Source organism: Bison bison, unplaced genomic scaffold, assembly GCF_000754665.1.
Source record: "Bison bison bison isolate TAMUID 2011002044 unplaced genomic scaffold, Bison_UMD1.0 scf7180017864048, whole genome shotgun sequence".
Classification (NCBI taxonomy): Eukaryota; Metazoa; Chordata; class Mammalia; order Artiodactyla; family Bovidae; genus Bison; species Bison bison.
The window spans coordinates 4,627,683-4,650,038 of NW_011494620.1; the positions used below are offsets into that span (position 1 = coordinate 4,627,683).

General features: G+C 40.4%; 1 protein-coding gene across 1 annotated transcript in view; it reads left to right on the plus strand.

Moving 5' to 3' along the window:
* Window positions 1-907: 907 nt before the first annotated feature.
* Window positions 908-22,356, plus strand: part of CKAP2 (cytoskeleton associated protein 2) — a 26,418-nt gene continuing 4,969 nt past the window's right edge. The window contains exons 1-7 of the mRNA XM_010835657.1: window positions 908-1,064; window positions 1,991-2,075; window positions 14,510-14,588; window positions 14,711-15,570; window positions 16,250-16,454; window positions 17,881-18,051; window positions 19,979-20,048. Of these exons, the coding sequence (XP_010833959.1) occupies window positions 995-1,064; window positions 1,991-2,075; window positions 14,510-14,588; window positions 14,711-15,570; window positions 16,250-16,454; window positions 17,881-18,051; window positions 19,979-20,048 (1,540 nt within the window). The 5' untranslated portion in view covers window positions 908-994. The remainder of the gene's footprint in view (window positions 1,065-1,990; window positions 2,076-14,509; window positions 14,589-14,710; window positions 15,571-16,249; window positions 16,455-17,880; window positions 18,052-19,978; window positions 20,049-22,356) is intronic.

Below are 22,356 nucleotides of genomic sequence, written 5' to 3' on the forward strand. Positions count from 1 at the left end.
GAGGAGAAGGGGACGACAGAGGATGAGATGGCTGGATGGCATCACTGACTTGATGGACGTGAGTTTGAGTGAACTCCGGGAGTTGGTGATGGACAGGGAGGCCTGGCGTGCTGCGATTCATGGGGTCGCAAAGAATCGGACAAGACTGAGCGACTGAACTGAACGACTAACACTTTTCTTTCACTTTTTCCTCTGTACTACACAATTATCAGATGCGAAAAAGAGGAGAGGAAGAGAAAAGTTTAAAATGAGGATCAGATCAGATCAGATCAGTCGCTCAGTCGTGTCCGACTCTTTGCGACCCCATGAATCACAGCACGCCAGGCCTCCCTGTCCATCACCAACCCCCGGAGTTCTCTCAGACTCACGTCCATCAAGTCAGCCATCTCATCCTCTGTCGTCCCCTTCTCCTCCTGCCCCCAATCCCTCCCAGCATCAGAGTCTTTTCCAATGAGTCAACTCTTCGCATGAGGTGGCCAAAGTACTGGAGTTTCAGCTTTAGCATCATTCCTTCCAAAGAAATCCCAGTGCTGCAGTTCATGGGGTCGCAAAGAGGACACGACTGAGCGACTGAACTGAACTGAACTGAAACACACCAGACAACACTTTTCTCCTCTGCCTTCGTCAATGCAGTGTGAGAGTCTAAAGAAGAGATCTATCTGCTACTGAGCAGAAACGTAGCAGGCCGACTCCTCTCACATGACCAAGTCCAAGTCCAAATCCAAGCCCAAGCCCAAGCACGCTGTTTAAGTTTGAAAACCCACGGACTCAGTCCAGAGCGGTCCTAACCGAAGTCAGGAGTCGCAAGCCCCGCCTCTGCAACCGTAGCTCAGGCCCCGCCCCTCTATGCCCATTGGCTCGTTCAATTCACGCCGAGCACCAATGGGCGGCCGCGCTGTCTAAGGCAGAGCCCGCGCGCCCAGAGGCAGAGAAGAGCAGCGGCGTCCGGAGGAAGTTTACGCCAGAGACGCGTACCCTGCTTCCCCGAGCTGTGATGAGCACCCCAGCCATCCCCCAGGACCTGCAGCTGAACCCGAGTCAGAGGACCCAGTCCGCATTCAGAGGTGAGGCCCGCGGTGGCGGGAGTGGCGCGAGCCGGACGGTGGATCGTTTGCCTGAGGGGCCGGGGCGCCCGCGGGCGCGGGATGGCTCGGGCAAGGCCGTCAGGGCCGCGGGGCCGCAGACCGGCTTCCCCCGCCCCCAACCCCGGTACGGTTGTGTGAGAAGCTCGCACGGGGCGCTTGGCCTCTCGCGGCCGCGTTCTCGGCGTTTATGAACGGGACAATCGGAGTGGTGCCCGCTGTGTGGTGTTAGTGTACGGATTGAACGCCTTGCGTGCGGTCGAGACACGCTGGCGGGGGGAGACGCGCCTCAGGTGAGAGAATCCGTTTAGCCGGGGGCGAGGTAGGAGCGAGTGTGCAGGGCTCCGGGCCCGCGGGGGCGGGGCCGCGCCCGCCCGGGTGAGCTGCGCCTGCGCAGGCCCCTCCCACCTCCGGAGTCGGGAGTTCTTTTCTGCAGAGAAGGGTGTGCGCGTTTGATGCTTCAGATTGAACGCATGTTCCCTTCGAGTTCAGAGAAATCTGTTGTCCGGGTTGTCCGGGTCTTCAGAAATAATAGCTGTTTCTTGGCCTATGGATGGGAAAACAAATTCTCACCCACTTCTGGTAAATTAGAACTTGGAGTCAGGTGTCTCATCTCTACCATTTAGCTCTTGAAACTTGGCTTTCGGGAACTGTATGTCGACAGTGATGCTCTCCAGACTTCACTTTCGGACAGTAGGGAATGTTATTCTTGTACAGAGTGGTTATGGGGACCAGGTATAGTAACAGTCATTTAAAAATATTATTATTTCTCAAAGGCAGTATTGAAATGGGAAATTTTCGGTTATAGACAGTATGTGATCTCAAGTAGAATATTTTTCGAAGTTAAATCAGTATTTTATTTGGTGTTATTGTAGCTGATGCTGACCTGTAGCTCTTTTGTTATTTAGAGCAAAGAAGACAAAAACTCAAGGAGCATCTGTTAAAAAGAAAAACTTCCTTTGCATGCAAACAGGAAAATCAGATGTTACTCAGGTGAGGTCAAATTTTTTTCAATTCACATTTGTCAAATTACAGCTGTCCAGTAAAGATGTAATGTGAGCCACATGTGTAATTTAAAATTTTCTAGTGGCCACATTTTTTAAAGGAAATGAATTTTAATAACATTTTATTTAATCCAGTATTTTAATTTGCATTTCTTTATAATAGGTACTGTATTTATTGATATAGTTTGTCTTGATGAATGCTTCATACCCTTCTCCAGGGTGGAAACTTCTGCTTATATTTAGGAGATAGAGCTGGCAGGACTTGGTGATGGATTAGCTGTGGGATATAAAAGAAAAAATAGAGTCAGAGATGATCCTGAATATCCAGGTTAAAGGAGGCTAAAGAGATATGACAGCTAAGTTCAATACCTGACCCTTATACTGTGTTTGATAGTGGAAAAGGAAATACTGTGAAGGACATTATTAGCTCAGTTTTCAACTGTGAACAATAAGGTGGTAAATCAAAGTAAACTTATGAATTTGATAACTGTTCTGTGAGTATATAAAATTCCTGTTTTTAGGAAATAAACATCAAATCATTTAGTGGTAAAGAGCCATCATGTATATAACTTAACTTGAAAGGTTCAGGTAAAAAGTTGTATATATTCTACACATAGACACGTTCAGAAAGAGTGCAAATGATATTGCAAATGAGATAAAATGTTAACAGGCAAATCTGGGTAAAGAATATATGCATATTCTTTAAATTATTTATAATTTTGCAACTTTATATAAGTTTGGCATTGTTCCCAAATAAAAATTAAAAAATATATATTTTTTACATTAATTAGTTTCTTTCAGTTCAGTTGCTCAGTCGTGTCCGACTTTTTGTGACCCCATGAATCACAGCACGCCAGGCCTCCCTGTCTATCACCAACTCCCGGAGTTCACTCAAACTCACGTCCGTCGAGTCAGTGATGCCATCTAGCCATCTCATCCTCTGTCATCCCCTTCTACTTCTGCCCCCAATCCCTCCCAGCATCAGAGTCTTTTCCAATGAGTCAACTCTTCGCATGAGGTGGCCAAAGTATTGGAGTTTCAGCTTCAACATCAGTCCTTCCAATGAACACCCAGGACTGATCTCCTTTAGAATGGACTGATTGGATCTTGCAGTTCAAGGGACTCTCAAGAGTCTTCTCCAACACCACAGTTCAAAAGTATGAATTCTTCGGCGCTTAGCTTTCTTCACAGTCCAACTCTCACATCCATACATGACCACTGGAAAAACCATAGCTTGACTAGACGGACCTTTGTTGGCAAAGTAATGTCTCTGCTTTTCAATATGCTATCTAGGTTGGTCATAACTGTCTTCCAAAGCGTAAGTGTCTTTTAATTTCATGGCTGCAATCACCATCTGCAGTGATTTTGGAGCCCAGAAAAATAGTCTGACACTGTTTCCACTGTTTCCCCATCTATTTCCCATGAAGTGATGGGACCAGATGCCATGATCTTAGTTTTCAGAATGTTGAGCTTGAAGCCAACTTTTTCACTCTCCTCTTTCACTTTCATCAAGAGGCTTTTTAGTTCCTCTTCACTTTCTGCCATAAGAGTGGTGTCATCTGCATATCTGAGGTTATTGATATTTTTCCTGGCAATCTTGATTCCAGCTTGTGTTTCTTCCAGCCTAGCGTTTCTCATGATGGACTCTGCATAGAAGTTAAATAAGCAGGGTGACAATATACTGCCTTGACGTACTCCTTTTCCTATTTGGAACCAGTCTGTGGTTCCATGTCCAGTTCTGTTTCTTCCTGACTTGCATATAGTTTCTTTACTTTAGAATAAACATTTTCTTTACAAATCCCAATTTTTTTGTTCAAGACAAAAAGATGATCCTAGACTTTTGATTTGAATAACTGGGTGGATGGTGATCCTGTATATTGAGATGGGAAGCGTGAGGGAAGAGTGGGAGAATCCAGAGCTCTGTTTGACCATGATAAGTTTGAGGTAGCAAGAAGACATCTAAGTGGAGATGCCAAACAGTGATGTGTCTGAAGTTCCGGGGGTGAGAATTGGACTAGAGATAAAAACTTGCAAGTTGTCAGTGTGTAGATGGTATTTATTTAAGACTTTGAGGTGGAATGAAATTAATAGAGGGAAAGCAGAGAAAGAACATTAATTCAAATGTGACTGTGACTCTCAAGTACTTATTTAAATAAGGGATCCAACTGGGTTATGGGGTTTAGAGTACTCTTATACACAACGGGAAGAACATTCTAAACTATAGAGCTCTCAAACTTTGTTGACCCTAAAATATATATTTTGTTCACATTTTTGTATCTATGAAGTTGAAATCTGACTTAGAATCAAAGGCATGTCCAACTGACCCTTTTTTCCCCACTTTGTTCACAGAATACGAAATCACTTGCTAAGAGGGTCTCATGGCCTGTACTAACTAGCCTATCTCTGTAAAAAGAAGTTTGGGTTTAATTCTTTTATTTTTTTTAAATTGAAGAGTAATTGCTTTATAGAATTTTGTTGTTTTCTGTCAGACCTCAACATGAATCAGCCATAGGTACACATATATCCCTTACCTTTTGAAACCTCCCTCCCGTCTCCCTCTGCATCCCACCCCTCTAGGTTGATACAGAGCCCCTGTTTGAGTTTCCTGAGCCATACAGCAAATTTCCATTGGCTGTTTACATATGCTAATATAAGTTTCCATGTTATTCTTTCCATACATCTAACCCTCTCTTCTCCTCTCCTCTCCCCGTGTCCATAAGTCTATTCTCTATGTCTCCGTTAGTGAAGTCGGTCAGTTGTGTCCTACTCTTTGCGACCCCGTGGACTATAGCCCACCAGGCTCCTCCGTCCATGGGATTCTCCAGGCAAGAATACTGGAGTGGGTTGCCATTTCCTTCTCCAGGGGCTCTTCCCAACCCAGGGATTGAACCCGGGTCTCCCGCATTGCAGGCAGACGTTTTAGCCTCTGAGCCACTAGGGAAGTCCCGTTGCTGCCCTGTAAATAAATTCTTCAGTACCATTTTTCTAGATTCTGTATACGTGCATTGGAATATGATACTTATCTTTCTCTTTCTGACTCACTTCACTCTGTATAATAGGTTCTAGGTTCATCCACCTTATCAGAACTGACTCAAATGCGTTCCATTTTATGGCTAAGTAATGATGGGGAAACAGTGGAAACAGTGTCAGACTTTATTTTGGGGGGCTCCAAAATCACTGCAGATGGTGACTGCAGCCATGAAATTAAAAAATGCTTACTCCTTGGAAGGAAAGTTATAACCAACCTAGATAGCATATTGAAAAGTAGAGACATTACTTTGCCAACAAAGGTCCGTCTAGTCAACGCTATGGTTTTTCCAGTAGTCATGTATGGATGTGAGAGTTGGACTGTGAAAAAGGCTGAGCACCGAAGAATTGATGCTTTTGACTGTGGTGTTGGAGAAGACTCTTGAGAGTCCCGTGGACTGCAAGGAGGTCCAACCGATCCATTCTGAAGGAGATCAGTCCTGGGTGTTCATTGGAAGGACTGATGCTGAAGCTGAAACTCCAATACTTTGGCCACCTCATGCGAAGAGTTGACTCATTGGAAAACTCTGATTCTGGGAGGGATTGGGGGCAGGAGGAGAAGGGGACGACAGAGGATGAGATGGCTGGATGGCATCACTGAGTCGATGGACGTGAGTCTGAGTGAACTCCGGGAGTTGGTGATGGACAGGGAGGCCTGGCGTGCTGCGATTCATGGGATCGCAAAGAGTTGGACACGACTGAGCGACTGAACTGAACTTTGAATATTCCATTGTGTATATGTACTACAACTTCTTTATCCATTCATCTGTTGATAGACATCTAGGTTGCCACCATGTTCTAGCTATTGTATATAGTGCTGCAGTGAACAGTGGGATACATGTGTCTTTTTCAATTTTGGTTGCCTCAGGGTGTATGCCAGGAGTGGGATTGCTGGGTCATATAGTGGTTTTATTCATAGTTTTTTAAGGAGTCTCCATACTGTCTTCCATAGTGGCTATATCAATTTACATTCCCACCAACAGTGCAAGAGCATTCCCTTTTCTCCACACCCTTTCCAGTATTTATTGTTTGTAGACTTTTTGATGATGGCCATTCTGACTGGTCTGAGGTTGTGGTTTTGATTTGCATTTCTCTAATAATGAGCGATGTTGAGCATCTTTTCATGTGTCTGTTAGCCATCTGTATGTCTTCTTTGGAGATATGTCTGTTTAGGTCTTTTCCCCACTTTTTGATTGAGTTGTTTGTTTTTCTGGTATTGAGTTATATGAGCTGCTTGTATATTTTGGAAATTAATCCTTTGTCAGTTGTTTCATTTGCTTTTATTTTCTCCCATTCTGAGGGTTGTCTTTTCACCTTGCTTATAGTTTCCTTTGCTGTGCAAAAGCTTTTAAGTTTAATGAGGTCCCACTTGTTTCCTTTTGTTTTTATTTCCTTTACCCTAGGAGGTGGGTTATAGAGGATCTTGCTTTGATTTATGTCATCAAGTATTCTACATTTTCCTCTAAAAGTTTTATAGTTTCTGGTCTTGGATTTAGGTCTTTAATCCATTTTGAGTTTATCTTTGTGTATGGTGTTAGGAAGTGTTCTAATTTTATTCTTTGACGTGTAGCTGTCCAGTTTTCCCAGCACCATTTACTGAAGAGGTTGTCTTTCCCCACTGTGTATTCTTGCCTCCTTTGTCAAAAATAAGGTACCCATAGGTGCATGGGTTTATTTCTGGGCTTTCTATCTTGTTCCATTTTGTCTATATTTCTGTTTTTGTGCCAGTCCCATACAGTCTTGATGACTGTAGCTCTGTAGTATAATCTGAAGTCAGGAAGGTTGATTCCTCCAGCTTCATTCTTCTTTCTCAAGACTACTTCAGCTATTCAGGGTCTTTTGTGTTTCCATATGAATTGTGAAATGTTTTGTTCTAGTTCTGTGGAAAATGCCATTGGTAATTTGGCACTGAATCTGTAGATTGCATTTGGTAGTATAGTCATTTTCACAATATTTATTCTTCCTACCCAGGAACATGGAGTATCTCTCCATCTGCTTATGTCATCTTGGATTTCTTTCATCAGTGTCTTATAATTTTCTGTGTACAGTTCTTTTGTCTCCTTATGTAAGTTTATTCCTAGATATTTAATTCTTTTTGTTGCAATGGTGATTGGGATCGATTCCTTAATTTCTCTGTCTGATTTTTCACTGTTAGTATATAGAAATGCAAGTCACTTCTTTGTATCGATTTTGTATCCTGCAACTTTGCTAAATTCACTGATTAGCTCTAGTAATTTTCTGATACTATCTTTAGGGTTTTCTATGTATAGTATCATGTCTTCTGTAAACAGTGAGAGCTTTACTTCTTCTTTTCTGATCTGGATTCCTTTTATTTCTTTTTCTTCTCTGATTGCTGTAGCTAGGACTTCCAAACTATGTTCAATAATAGTGGTGAAAGTGGACACCCTTGTCTTGTTCCTGATCTTAGGGGCAATGCTTTCAGTTTTTCATCATTGAGAATAATGCTTGCTGTAGGCTAATCATGTATGGTCTTTACTATGTTGAGGTAGGTTCCTTCTATGCCCATTTTTTTGAAGAGTTTTAACCATAAATGGGTGCTGAATTTTTTCAAAGGCTTTTTCTGCATCTATTGAGATTATCATATGGTTTTTATCTTTCAGTTTGTTAATATGGTATATCACATTGTTTGATTTGCGTATATTGAAGAATCCTTGCATTCCTGGAATAAACCCAACTTGATCATGGGGTATGAGCTTTTTGATGTGTTGCTGAATTCTGTTTGCTGAAGTTTTGCTGAGGATTTGTGCATCTGTGTTCATCAGTGATATTGGCCTGTAGTTTTCTTTTTTTGCGTTGTCTTTGTCTGGTTTTGGTTTTCAGGGTGATGGTGGCCTCATAGAATTGAGTTTGGAAGTGTTCCTTCCTCTGCAATGTTTTGAAAGAGTTTGGAAGGATAGGCATTAGCTCGTCTCAAAATGTTTGATAGAATTCTCCTGTGAAGCCATCTGATCCTGGGCTTTTGTTTTTTGGAAGATTTTTTATCACAGCCTCAATTTCAGTGCTTGTAATTGGGTTGTTCATAATTTCTATTTCTTCCTGGTTCAGTCCTGAAGATTGAACTTTTCTAAGAATCTGTCCATTTCTTCCAGGTTATCCATTTTATTGCCATATTGTTGTTCATAATAGTCTCTTATAATCCTTTGTATTTCTGCATTTTCTGTTTTAACCTCTCCTTTTTCATTTCTAATGTGTTGATTTGATTCTTCTCTTTTTTTCTTGATGAGTCTGGCTAAAGGTTTGTCAATTTTGTTTATTTTCTCAAAGAACCAGCTTTTAGTTTTATTAATCTTTACTATTGTTTCTTTCATTTCTTTTTCATTTATTTCTGCTCAGATCTTTATGTTTCTTTCCTTCTACTAATTTTTTGGGGTTTTTGTTCTTATTTTTCCAGTTGTTTTAGGTGTAAAGTTAGGTTGTCTATTCAATGTTTTTCTTGTTTCTTGAGGTAGGATTGTATTGCTATAAACTTCCCTCTTAGAACTTCAGCAAAAGCTGCTCCCATAGGTTTTGATTTGTGTTTTCATTGTCATTTGTTTCTAGAAATTTTTTGATTTCTTCAGGAACCTGTTGGTTATTTAGAAACGTGTTGTTTAGTCTCCATGTGTTTGTGTTTCTTACAGTTTTTTTCTTGTAATTGATATCTAGTCTCATAGCATTGTGATTGGAGAAGATGCTTGCTACGACTTCAGTTTTCTTAAATTTATTGAGGTTTGATTTGTGACCCAAAACGTGGTCTATTCTGGAGAATGTTGCATGTGCACTTGAGAAGAAGGTGTATTCTTCTGCATTTGGATGGAATGTCCTGAAGATATTAATGAGATCCATCTCATCTTATGTATCATTTAAGACTTCTGTTTTCTTATTAATTTTCTGTTTTGATGATCTCTCCATTGGTGTGAGTGGGAAGTCTCCTACTATTATTGTGTTACTGTCCATTTCTCCTTTTGTGTCTATTAGTGTTTGTCTTATGTACTGACGTGCTCCTATGTTGGGTGCATAGATATTTACAATTGTTATGTCTTCCTTTTGGATTGATCCTTTGATCATTATGCAGTGTCCTTCCTTATTTCTTGTAATCTTCTTTATTTTAAAGTCTGTTTTGTCTGATATGAGGATTGCTACTCCAGCTTTCTTTTGCTTCCCATTTGCATGGAATATATTTTCCCATCCTCTCACTTTCAGTCTATATGTGTCTTTAGGTCTGAAGTGCGTTTCTTGTAGACAGCATTTGTATGGGTCTTGTTTTTGTATCCATTCAGCCAGTCTGTGTCTTTTGGTTGGAGCATTTAATCCATTTACATTTAAAGTAATTATTGATACATATGTCCCTATTGCCATTTGCTTAATTGTTTGGGGTTGATTTTGTAGATCTTTTTCTTTTTCTTGTATTTCTTGACTATATAAGCCCCTTTAACATTTGTTGTAAAGCTGGTTTGGTGGTATTGAATTCTCTTAACTTTTGCTTGTCTGAGAAACTTTTTATTTCTCCATCAATTTTGAATGAGATCTTTGCCAGATACAGTAATCTTGGTTGTAGATTTTTCTTTTTCCCTTTCAGTACTTTAAATATATCCTGCCATTCCCTTCTGGCCTGCACAGTTTCTGCTGAAAGATCAGCTGTTAAATGTATGGGGTTTCCCTTGTATGTTACTTGTTGCTTCTCCCTTGCTGCTTTTAATATTCTTTCTTTGTGTTTAGTCTTTGTTAGTTTAATTAGTGTGTGTCTTGGCATATTCCTCCTTGGGTTTATCCTGTATGAGACTCTTTATGCCTCTTGGACTTGATTGACTATTTCTTTTTCCATGTTGGGGAAATTTTCAACTATAATCTCTTCAAAAATTTTCTCATACCCTTTCTTTTTCTCTTCTTCTGGGACCCATATAATTCTTTGAATTGTTGGTACGTTTGATATTGTCCCAGATGTCTCTGAGAATATCAGTTCTTTTCAGAAGTTATTTCCACCATTTTATCTTCTAGCTCACTGATTCGTTCTTCTGCTATTATTCCTTCTAGAGTATTTTAAATTTCATTAATTGTGTTGTTTGTATGTTTATTCTTTAATTCTTCTAGGTCTTTGTTAATTGATTTTTGCATTTTCTCCATTTTGTTTTTTGATCATCTTTATTATCATTATTCTGAATTCTTTTTCAGGTAGCTTGCCTATCTCCTCTTAATTTATTTGGACTAATGTGTTTCTAGTTTGTTCTTTTATTTGTGTAGTATTTCTCTGCCTTTTCATTATTTTTTTTTAACTTATTGTGTTTGAGGTCTCCTTTTCCCAGGCTTCAGGGTTGAATTCTTTCTTCCTTTTGGTTTCTGCCCTCCTAAGGTTGGTCCAGTGGTTTGTGTAAGCTTCTTATAGGGTGAGATTTGTGCTGAGTCTTTGTTTTTCCTCTGATGGGCAAGGCTGAGTGAGGTGGTAATCCTGTCTGCTGATGATTGGGTTTGTATTTTTGTTTTGTTTGTTGTTTAGATGAGGCCTCCTGCACAGTGTGCTACTGTTGGTTGGGTGATGCCGGGAATTGTATTCAAGTGGTTTCCTTTGTGTGAGTTCTCACTATCTGATACTAGAGTTGGACACGACTGAGCGACTGAACTGAACTGAACTGAAGAAAGGAGATCAGCCCTGGGTGTTCTTTGGAAGGAATGATGCTAAAGCTGAAACTCCAGTACTTTCGCCACCTCGTGTGAAAAGTTGACTCACTGGAAAAGACTCTGATGCTGGGAGGGATTGGGGGCAGGAGGAGAAGGGTACGACAGAGGATGAGATGGCTGGATGGCATCACCGACTCGATGGACATGAGTCTGAGTGAACTCCAGGAGTTGGTGATGGACAGGGAGGCCTGGTGTGCTGTGATTCATGGGGTCGCAAAGAGTCAGACACGACTGAGCGACTGAACTGAACTGAAGGTTAGTTCTCTGGTAGTCTAGGGTCTTGGGGTCAGTGTTCTCACTCTAAAGGCTCAAGGCTTGATCTCTGGTCAGGATCAAAGCTTCTACAAATGGTTTGTTATGGCATTAAGTGAGATTAAAACAAATATCCAAAAACGAGGGACCAAAGATGAACTCCAGACAAATGGCAGTTACAAAATCAGTCAAATAATAATTAAAATAATGGAATATACATGTACACCCATGAGCAAAGTCAAAATAGTCCAACAAAAGTAAAGTACAATAGATTGACCCAGAGAACAAAGGAAATAAAAAATTATATTTACCAGTTAAGAATAAAACTAAGTAAAGCACAAACTGGAAACCAAAACTAAAGCAAGGTGTCAAGTGGGTAATAAAGCAATGAAAACAAAACTAACAAATATGTTGAGAGGAAAGAAAAGAAAGAATAGGTATGCAAAGTTAAATAGAGGTATGCGGAAGATTTATATGTATTAAAGATTAATTGCAACAGGAAAGAACAGTAGGAAAGGCAAACAAAGGAATAAATGTAGAAAAAAATAATAGGTTTAAAAAATTTAAGTTAAAATTATAAAAAAAAAAAAGAAGAAGAAAGAAAAAAAGCATAACTCAACAGAATTGCAAAAGTCCAATGCAAAGGCAGAGGTTTATAACAATAATAAAAATAAAAAGTGTGGCTGAATATACACATAAACACCCATAAGCAAAATGAAAACAGTCCAACAAAAAGTACAACAGATTGACCCGGCAGACAAAGGAAACCAAAAATTATCTCTACCAGAACAAAACTAACTATCTAAAGAACAAGCTGGAAAACAAAACTAAAGCAAGGTGCCAATTGGGGAATAAAGCAATGAAAATAAAACTAACAAATATGTTGAGAGGAAAAGAAAGAATAGATATGCAAGACTAAACAGAGGTAGATAAAGAAGATTTATATACATTAAAGATTAACTGCAAGAAGAAAAAACAATAGGAAAAGCCAATAAAGGAATAAATGTAGGAAAAATAATAATAGGTTTAAAAAGTTTTAAAAAGAGAAAAGAAAAAAAAAAGGAAACTCCCCAGAACTGCAAAAGCCCAATGTAGAGGCAGAGGTTTACACAGCAATAAAAAATGTGACTGAGAAGAAAAAGAAAAAAAAAGCTCAAAAGCTTAATTAGATTTCATAGTGCCAATAAAATCGACAACTATAACACAGGGGGAAGAAAAGAAAAAAGAAATACAAAAGAATCTACAGAACAAGTCAAAACATAAGAATAATAAATGTTTTTCTTGAGTCACTGCTGTCAGAGTCCTTTCTCTCGCTGGGAGTCACAGTCCGCCTCGCCTCCCTAGGATGCCCTCCAACACTGCGCTGATCCCTGCACCTGCTGTGGGCTCAGACTCTAACCTGGTCTTACTCCTCTGTGTTTTTGCCTCCAATGCCCACAGCTATCAGAACTAGTACGTTTTCTTTTGTGGGAGCTCTTAATGACCTTTTATATATTCCGTAGATAGAGTCTACATAGTTGATCCTGTGGATTTAATCTGCCGCTTGTACAGCTGGTGGGAGGTTTTGGGCCTTCTTCCTTAGCCGCATTGCCCCTGGGTTTTAATTGTGGTTTTATTTCCACCTCTGCATGTGGGTCGTCCACTGGGGTTTGCTCCTGAGGCTGCCCTGGAGGACTTGGGTTTGCCCCTGTGAGGGCCAGGTGTGGAGGGGGTGCATGGGTCACAGGGGTTCTGGCAGCACCAGGTACTCGGGAGTTGGCAGCGAGGGCAGCAGGGAATATCGTGCTCTAGAAGGGTATGGCCACCCACACTGGCCAATACACTCCAGTATTCTTGCCTGGAGAACCCCTCCGTGACAGAGAAGCCTGGAAGGCCACAGTCTACAGAGTTGCAGAGGTGGACACTACCAAAGCAACCCTGTGCACAAAGACGCAAGGCTTTTTTTGCCTGTGGCAGCTCTGCCCCCGTAAGAGTTGAGCGTGAAGGTGGCGCAGCTGCTTGACTTGTGGGGACCCTGGTGGTGCCAAGTGTGCAGCGACATGGACTACCTCTGTTGCAGGAGTTATGGCCCTCTCAGAGTCTTTTCTCAAGCCTCTTGTAGCTGGCAATCAGAAGGCCTCTTTGGCCAGTCTTTGTCTATAGCTCCGCTCCTTCAGGCACTTAGAGGGCTCCCTTGCCTGGGGTCCTTCTCTGTTGTTTGGTGCATCAGGCACATAGAGGGGCCCCCCTGGCTGGGGCCCTACTCTATAGACCGGTACGCCAGGCACTTAAAGGGGCACCCTGGGTGGGGTCCTAGTCTGTAGTTCAGTGCCTCCGGTGTTTGATGGGCCAGCCTCTCTGTTCTGCTGTGGATTCTGGTGTGTGGGGGGAGAGAGGCTATGGTGATGGCTCCACCCCCTACATGTGACTCAGCAGTGTCGCCCTGCTTCCATGGCTGCCTGGCTTTCCTTCACAGACATTTCCCACCATAGTCTCCTCCCTCATATCCCCTCAACCCATCTCTCTACAGTCAACAGCAACCCTCACCCTGGGATTGCTCCACAATCCCTAAACTCCAGCTCCCAGCCGCTGTGCCTTCCAGGGCATCTACGGCCCTGTCTGGGGTATGTATGGCTGCAGCAAGGACTGTCTGAGTCTCATTCCATTTAGATTGCCACAGATCAGCTGTTTCACTCTCAGCCTTAAATGTTTCTCCTCTGACTCAGACAGTTGCCCCAGTGTGGGGATCAGACCCCTGCTTCAGTTCCCCCACCCGCCTAGGTCAGGCTCAGTCCTAACTAACACTCCTGTTTTTCCCTCTAGTTCCTTCATTCTACTGAGTTTTGCGTGGGTCTGTATATTCTTTTACGCTGGTCAGGACCTCCTGTCTGCTCTCAGCTGGTGTTCTGCATGCACTTCTGTGTCTGAAGGTGTATTCCTGATGTATCCATGGAGAGAGATAGACTCCACGTCCACCTACTCATCCGCCATCTTGTTCCTAGGTTTAATTCTTGAAGAACCTTTTGCTTGGGATGTATAGTCTAAATGCAATGCCATCTAGAAACTAAAATCCACATTAATTAATAAATTGTATGTTTGAAAATTTTTGGTTTTCTTTTGGGAGAGCTGTTTCAAAATAATTTTTTTCAAGGAAAGTCTGGTACCAGATACTTAAAACTAACCAAAGAAAGTGTTGCTTAACAAAGATTTTTGAAGACTCGTTTGAACAACTAGAGAATGGTTTAGAATGAGATTATGGCAGGGTTTAAGATCTTATAAGAAAATATCTTTACTTTCCCTAGCCATGTTGTTTACACTTTAAATCACCCTACAATAAAGAAAAGTTTTGCTTAGAACAAGTCAATCTCAGCTCAGTTCTTGTCTCAGTTTAGAACTACCAAGTCTGAGAGTGGTTACATGATCTTATACCTCCCCCCAAAAAGGAAGCATTATCTAAAACATGTGGATTTTCTTTTTTTTTTTTTTAAGTGATGGAGATCAGAGAGTCAGGACATCTGAAGGCCAGATCCAAGAAGGGAAAAAAGTTCTGAAAATAAAGACAAAAATGGTAAGATATGGAGTAGCTCTCCATCCCTTTTTCCTCATCCCTAAAGAAGGTATTTTTTCCCTAAACTCTTTCTGAAAGAAAGGAATTCTAAAATACTGATTTGTCTTAAATAACTCTTTTAGGCTGATAAAGAGAATGTTGGTAGACCTACCGGGATCAAAAATAATTTAACAGTGGAAAAAAACTGTATTCCTTTAAAACCTTCTAATGAATTAACCAATTCAACTCTAGCCACGGATCCATCTAATTCTGAGGATAATAATCAAACTCTGCCATTGTTACCAGTTAAAGATGACCCCCAAAGTCAACATAGAACATTAAGCCAAACATTTCACCTCAAAAACAACAGTAAAAAAAAACCAGTGATTACAGAAAAACCAAAGCATGATGCTAACGTGCCCAAGAAACCTGTGCTTGGAGCATATCGTGGCCAAATTGTTCAGTCTAAGATTAATTCCTTTAGAAAACCACTGCAAGTCAAAGATGAGAGTTCTGCAACAACCAAGAAACTTCCAGCGACTGACTCTAAAGCCACAAAGCCTCAGCCTGGAGACGTCAGCAGCATAACAGTGAAAAGTGATAGAGCCTCACATATGACGTCTACCACTAAATTTGCGAGCACTACATCTCAGATCCGACACCTTGTGCGACCTCCTATTAGAAGTCAGCACAATAAAGCCCAGGACACCATGAAACCCGGCAACAGCAGGATGTCTGCCAATGTCACAGTTCGGAAAGGGCCTCGAGAGAAAGAGTTAAATACAGTTTTGTCTGGCATCAAGACCAGTTCTTCGCAGGACATAAAAGGAGATAAGACACTATCAAAAAGCATGGCAGCTGGAATGGTAGCCAGGCCTGCTTCATCTTCTAACACTAAACTGATAGAAAAGTCAAAAAGCGCTGGCCAGCGCAGCCACACTACGGTGAAAGCAGCTGTTGACAGTAGATGGACTCAGCCCAAAGAAACTGCGGAGGAGAGAAAGTAAGTAGATGTAATTTTATTAGCTCAATTTTCAGTAGAGTCTCATTTGTGAATTCAGCTTATCATTTCCTTGATATTAGAGTATTCAAGTTTTTTGTACATGGATTCTCTTCATGTGTAGATCAGTCTAAGCCTATTTATATTGTGGAACAGTATATCCTAAGTATACATATGCTTGAGTATGTTTAATTGGGCTTCCCTGGTGGCTCAGTGGTAAAGAATCCACCTGCAATGCAGAAGACACAGGTTTGATCCCTGGGTCGGGAAGAAACCCTGCAGAAGGAAATGGCAACCCACTCCAATATTCTTGCCCGGATAATCCCATGGACAGAGGAGCCCAGTGGGCTACAGTCCATGGGGTCGCAAAACAGTCAGATATGACTTAGCGACTAAAACCAAACCAAAACATGTTTAATTAGGTTGTTTTATGTAATCAGAGTTAAAATGGTTAATGAAATTGGGAAATGTTTTATAACCTCTCCATTTAAAAATGCATTCTTGAGGTCTTTGTGCATATAGTTAACATTGATATGTTCCCTGTTTATCTTCAAACAGGTGAACCATATATGTGCCACTAGTGTAGAATTAAAGACTGGAAGTGTTGTTCAGCTTTCGCTGTGTTTGACAGAATTCTGTCCTCAGTGTCACAGTAATGTTTATATGCTGCTTCTGACTGTAGAGCTCGTCTGAGTGAGTGGAAAGCTGGCAAAGGAAGAATTCTGAAACGGCCTCCGAGCTCAGCAGTTACCCGGCCTGAGCCCGAAACACAAAATGAACAACCTGTTGGATCCTTCTGGACTACCATGGCAGAAGAAGATGAGCAACGACTGTTTACTGAAAAAGTAAACAAGACATTTTCTGAATGCCTGAACCTGATTAATGAGGTAGAGTCTTTATCTTGTATTTGTTTACAGCTTTATAGCTTATAACTTAATAGCTTACAAATTAAGTTTATAGCTTACAAATTACCTTCATCAGTGTTATCTCATTAAATTATATCATCAGTCTTTTATGACCAATTAATGTGTCAGCGGTGTTATGGAGACTTAATTGTGAGATTGTTTCTCTTTAGCCTTTAATGGGCTACATTCTAATTGAGTTCCTATAAATGAATCAAAGGGATACTTAGATTTTTTTTCCATTGAGTTTATAAATATTGTATTTCTCTAAGATATTATTATAGAGTAGGCTGGGGCTGGGTATTTGCTCTGATACTTCTGTTTTTTACATTCAATCAATGTATTTACAAATTATTTTTTCTACTCATTCTACACTGTATCAAAGACTAGCAACACAAATTATTATCACAGATTAAATTTAACTAAAATATTTGCAAACCAAATCCCATTAATCTAAACCAACATGGTCTTGAACTGTAGAATTTAATGATTTGGACCAGAATCCTATGGGTATGATAATCAACTTTGGAGTGTGTGTGTGTGTATTTTTTTCTCCTGATGTCTCCTTAATCTTGCTTTGGTCACTCACTAGTGTCTAAACACAGCAAGACTGATGAATACAGAGTGTGATTTAAAACCTTTTCTCTAGTCTTTATGAATATCTTTAAACTTTTTGTAGTTCTGACAGCCAGTGAAAATTATGGTCAGGGAAACTGATTCTATTCCTATCTACTCTACTGGGGTTTTTTATTGATACTGTGGAATTTTCTGCCCTACTACTTACTTGTATATAGCTGTTAATTACATAAGCCATTACAGATTCATTTTTTTAATCTTACTATTAAAACCTGACAAAGATAATTAGGGGAAAAAAAAAACTAGTGAGCTGGTTCCATAAGCATTTGGTAGGTTAAAAAATTATAAGTAAAGTAATAACAAATAGGGACTCCCCTGGTGGTCCAGTGGCTAGGACTCTGCGCTCCCAATGGCAGAGAACCTGGGTTCCATCTCTGGTCAGGGAACTGGATCCCACTTGCTGCAATGAGAAGAGCCTGCAAGCCACAACTGAGACCAGGCAGAGGCGGGAAAAGTGTATATGCGTGCACACACCAACAGATGTACTCCATTACACGCACGAGGGCAAACGTGAAGACTGAGCAGCGTGTTAGCCGTTTTGTTTACTAATTTTTTCTCAACTAGGGTTTCATTTTTCTGACTCTTGACTGATCTACTTCTTGCTAACTATTCAAAATAAGTTTGGAGTAAGGAAAACAATGGTGACTATTTTATGAATAATTTTCTACCACCCTTTTTTTCTCTTTACCACTGGTCCTGATTGTAGTAGGCTTACTTAATTGTTCATAGTTTGTAGACTAAACAGCATCACTCACTTTATTTCTTGCTGTTTTAGGGGTGTCCAAAAGAAGAAGTATTAGTTACATTAAATGACCTGATTAAAAATATTCCAGATGCCAAAAAGCTTGTTAAATATTGGATATGCCTTGCACATATTGAATCACTCACAAGTCCTATTGAAAGTATTATCGCAATCTATGAGAAGGCCATTCTGTCAGGAGCTCAGGTGAGATGATAACTTACGGGTCATTATTATTTCAGTGTAAATAATTCAGAATTATTTTGGAACACATCACCATATAACTTGATACAATTTTGCTTATTTATGTGGCAATAATGAATGTTTAAAGACCACAGAATTACATATTATAGAGGCTGTTTCTCACCCTTCTAAAGCTTGCTCATGTACTAGGGATAGTCAGACCTTAGAAAATGGATATAAGCTGAAATATGGGTTTCCTAAAATGTGATATGAGAAATAGTTTACCACAACATGTCATTTTGGACATCCTCTAGTGGAGAAATCTACTGAAAGACTGAATTTTCAGTATTAAAAAGTATTTATTTAATAGAAAGCAAATGGAATTAAATTAACTTTTAAAATGTTAGCAAGCTCTCTGACCAGAGAACTCTCACTTTACAAGTCTATCTTTATGGACTCACATTTACATGCCATATGTTTGGTCCAGTCACATATAGAAAATGGCAATAAACTAATTTGTCTGACATTATTAGCAGTGGTTTAATATTGTATCTGTTACCTCTTCCCATTGTGCTGCTACAAAAAAGCCCTGGGCTATAGAATAAGTCATATCTTGAGTTTTTATTTAGTTGTTTTTTTTGTTTTTATGGGCAGATATTCCTAAATGTATTTCCTTCTGGCTAAGTTTCTCAGAAGTGCATTCTTGGAAATGGTTTACAAAGAGAGTTTTTAAAAACTTTTCTTTTTCAGCCTTTCCTTAAGAAAGGTCTATATCCTTTAGTATCAGCAAAGCCAACAAATACTATCTGATCTTTCACCTGAATTAAAATATCATATATTCAGCAGGTATTCTCTCTAAATATGTAAGGCACTTTGCTGAAGGATAATTATATTCCACCGAACTTTACCTGGAAGAGAATGTTAGGTCCCTACTACATTGAGCCAGAAGGGACGTTGCTTAATGGTGCTTATGACAGTATAGCTAAGATGCAAAACTAGAGCCAGGCATTCATAGAGAAAGCAGTAAAGAGATGTGAGACCAGAGCAGAAGTTGGGGAACAGGGATCAAAACTGGACAAGAAAACTGAACACCTGATGGGTGAGTCCTTTAGGACCAAATTCAAGAATTAAGACTGTGACCCTGAGCTTCCCTTTTGTACCATACTTTGAATATACTCCATTAGCAGGCACTGTGCTTCAAGGGAATGTAGTAAGTAGTTACACTATATGACGTTTAATGCATGGTTACTGAGCTGCTGAATTTTTGAATAAATGAAATGTTAGACTAATCTACCTTGAACTCTTCAAAGATGCATTTAATAGCATGTGAAACAAAAATATAACCATGGGCTGGAATGTAGGAGAAAAGGAATAAAGTAATACAAATTTAGAGTAAAAAATATAATCAGCTCTTTGATAGATATTAATAGTCTTAATTTGCTACTTGTTCATTCATTTTGTTTCTGTCAAGCAAGCAGTAATAGTTACCATAGGCTTAAGAAAAATTAACAGAAATTTTTTAAACTGATAAAATTCTATCCCTTAACCCTGGTGGCTCAGAGGGTAAAGCATCTGCCTGCAATGTGGGAGACCTGGGTTCAATCCCTGGGTCCGGAAGATCCCCTGGAGAAGGAAATGGCAACCCACTCCAGTGTTCTTGCCTGGAGAATCCCATGGACAGAGAAGCCTGGTGGGCTATAGTCCATGGGGTCGCAAAGAGTCGGACACGACTGAGCAACTTCCTTTTCTTTAAGTTCATTTTTATTTGGAAAAGACAGTTATGTTTTTCAACTTGAGTAGCAAGAATTCTGAGAAAAATGGTCTAAGAACCATTGCTTTCTTTTAAAATATGTAATCACTGGTTTTAATATTTTCAACTTGGATAACCTAGTTAATGTCTGAGAATATAAAACTTATATGGGTCTGCTTTCTTGATTAAAATAAAATTAAGCCCATCGAAGAGATGCGACATACAATTGTTGACATTCTGACAAGGAAGAGTCAAGAAAAACTTAAATTTGGTAAGTTAGTTTCTTTTGTTTCCTTCAGGTAAATTGTGATTTAATTTTAAATTTCTTTGCTGAATTATTTTTATCTTTTTAAACTTTTTTTAATATTTAAGTTGGTTCTTTCCTCATACTTCTGTTGACTTACCTCTGAAATTCATTGACTCTAGGTAGTATAAATAATTCTTAACTAGGAGATCTTGTTCAATCGTTACCATGTATCTGTGAAAGTTACCTTACCTCTCTAAGCCTTTTCCTTTTCCTGTCTTGGTCAAGAAGGTCTCCTGGAGTTGGGAATGGCAACCCACTCCACTATTCTTGCCTGGAGAATCCCATGGACAGAAGCTTGGCAGGTTACAGTCCATGGGGTTGCAAAGAGTTGGACATGACTTTCACTTTTTTGACTAAATGACCTCTATAAAGATTTTTTAGTTCAACAGAGAATATTTCTATTTATGATTGCTGTTAATAAGTACCAGTGGGACATACAGGAAATGAATATGATCTGATCTTAAAGGCTGTATTTAATGAAGGAGCTTAAGAGGGAATGGGCTTCCCTGGTGGCTCAGATGGTAAAGAATCTGCCTGCCGTGCAGAGACCTGGGTTTGATCCTTGGGTCAGGAAGATCCCCTGGAGAAGGAATGACAACCCACTCCAGTATTCTTGTCTGGAGAATCCCATGGACAGAGCAGTCTGACAAGCTACAGTCTGTGGGGTCGCAAAATCAGACACGACTGAGCAACTAATACAACCACACGTAAGAGGGAATGATCAGGGTGACAGAAGGAAAAACCAGGAAAGACTCAGTTCAGTTCAGTCGCTCAGTTGTGTCCAACTCTTTGCAACCCCATGAATCTCAGCATGCCAGGCCTCCCTGTCCATCACCAACTCCCGGAGTTCACCCAGACTCACGTCCATCGAGTCAGTGATGCCATCCAGCCATCTCATCCTCTGTTGTCCCCTTCTCCTCCTACCCCCAATCCCTCCCAGCATCAGAGTCTTTTCCAATGAGTCAACTCTTCCCATGAGGTGGCCAGAGTACTGGAGTTTCAGCTTTAGCATCAGTCCTTCCAAAGAAATCCTAGGGTTGATCTCCTTCAGAATGGACTGGTTGGATCTCCTTGCAGTCCAAGGGACTCTCAAGAGTCTTCTCCAACCCCACAGTTCAAAAGCATCAATTCTTCGGCACTCAGCCTTCTTTACAATCCAACTCTTACATCCATACATGACCACAGGAAAAACCATAGCCTTGACTAGACAAACCTTTGTTGGCAAGGTAATGTCTCTGCTTTTGAATATGCTATCTAGGTTGGTCATATCTTTCCTTCCAAGGAGTAAGCGTCTTTTAATTTCATGGCTGCAGTCACCATCTGCAGTGATTTTGGAGCCCAAAAAAATAAAGTCTGACACCGTTTCCACTGTTTCCCCATCTATTTCCCATGAAGTGATGGGACCGGCTGCCATGATCTTCATTTTCTGAACGTTGAGCTTTAAGCCAACTTTTTCACTCTCCTCTTTCACTTTCATCAAGAGGCTTTTGAGTTCCTCTTCACTTTCTGCCATAAGGGTGGTATCATCTGCATATCTGAGGTTATTGATATTTCTCCCGGCAATCTTGATTCCAGCTTGTGCTTCTTCCAGTCCAGCGTTTCTCATGATGTACTCTGCATAGAAGTTAAATAAGCAGGGTGACAATATACAGCCTTGACGTACTCCTTTTCCTATTTGGAACCAGTCTGTTGTTCCATGTCCAGTTCTAACTGTTGCTTCCTGACCTGCATACAAATTTCTCAAGAGGCAGGTCAGGTGGTCTGGTATTCCCATCTCTTTCAGAATTTCCCACAGTTTATTGTGATCCACACAGTCAAAGGCTTTGGCATAGTCAATAAAGCAGAAATAGATGTTTTTCTGGAACTCTCTTGCTTTTTCCATGATCCGGTGGATGTTGGCAATTTGATCTCTGGTTCCTCTGCCTTTTCTAAAACCAGCTTGAACATCAGGAAGTTCACGGTTCACGTATTGCTAAAGCCTGGCTTGGAGAATTTTGAGCATTACTTTACTAGCGTGTGAGATGAGTGCAATTGTGCGGTAGTTTGAGCATTCTTTGGCATCGCCTTTCTTTGGGATTGGAATGAAAACTGACCTTTTCCAGTCCTGTGGCCACTGCTGAGTTTTCCAGATTTGCTGGCATATTGAGTGCAGCACTTTCACAGCATCATCTTTCAGGATTTGGAATAGCTCAACTGGAATTCCATCACCTCCACTAGCTTTGTTTCTAGTGATGCTTTCTAAGGCCCACTTGACTTCACATTCCAGATGTGT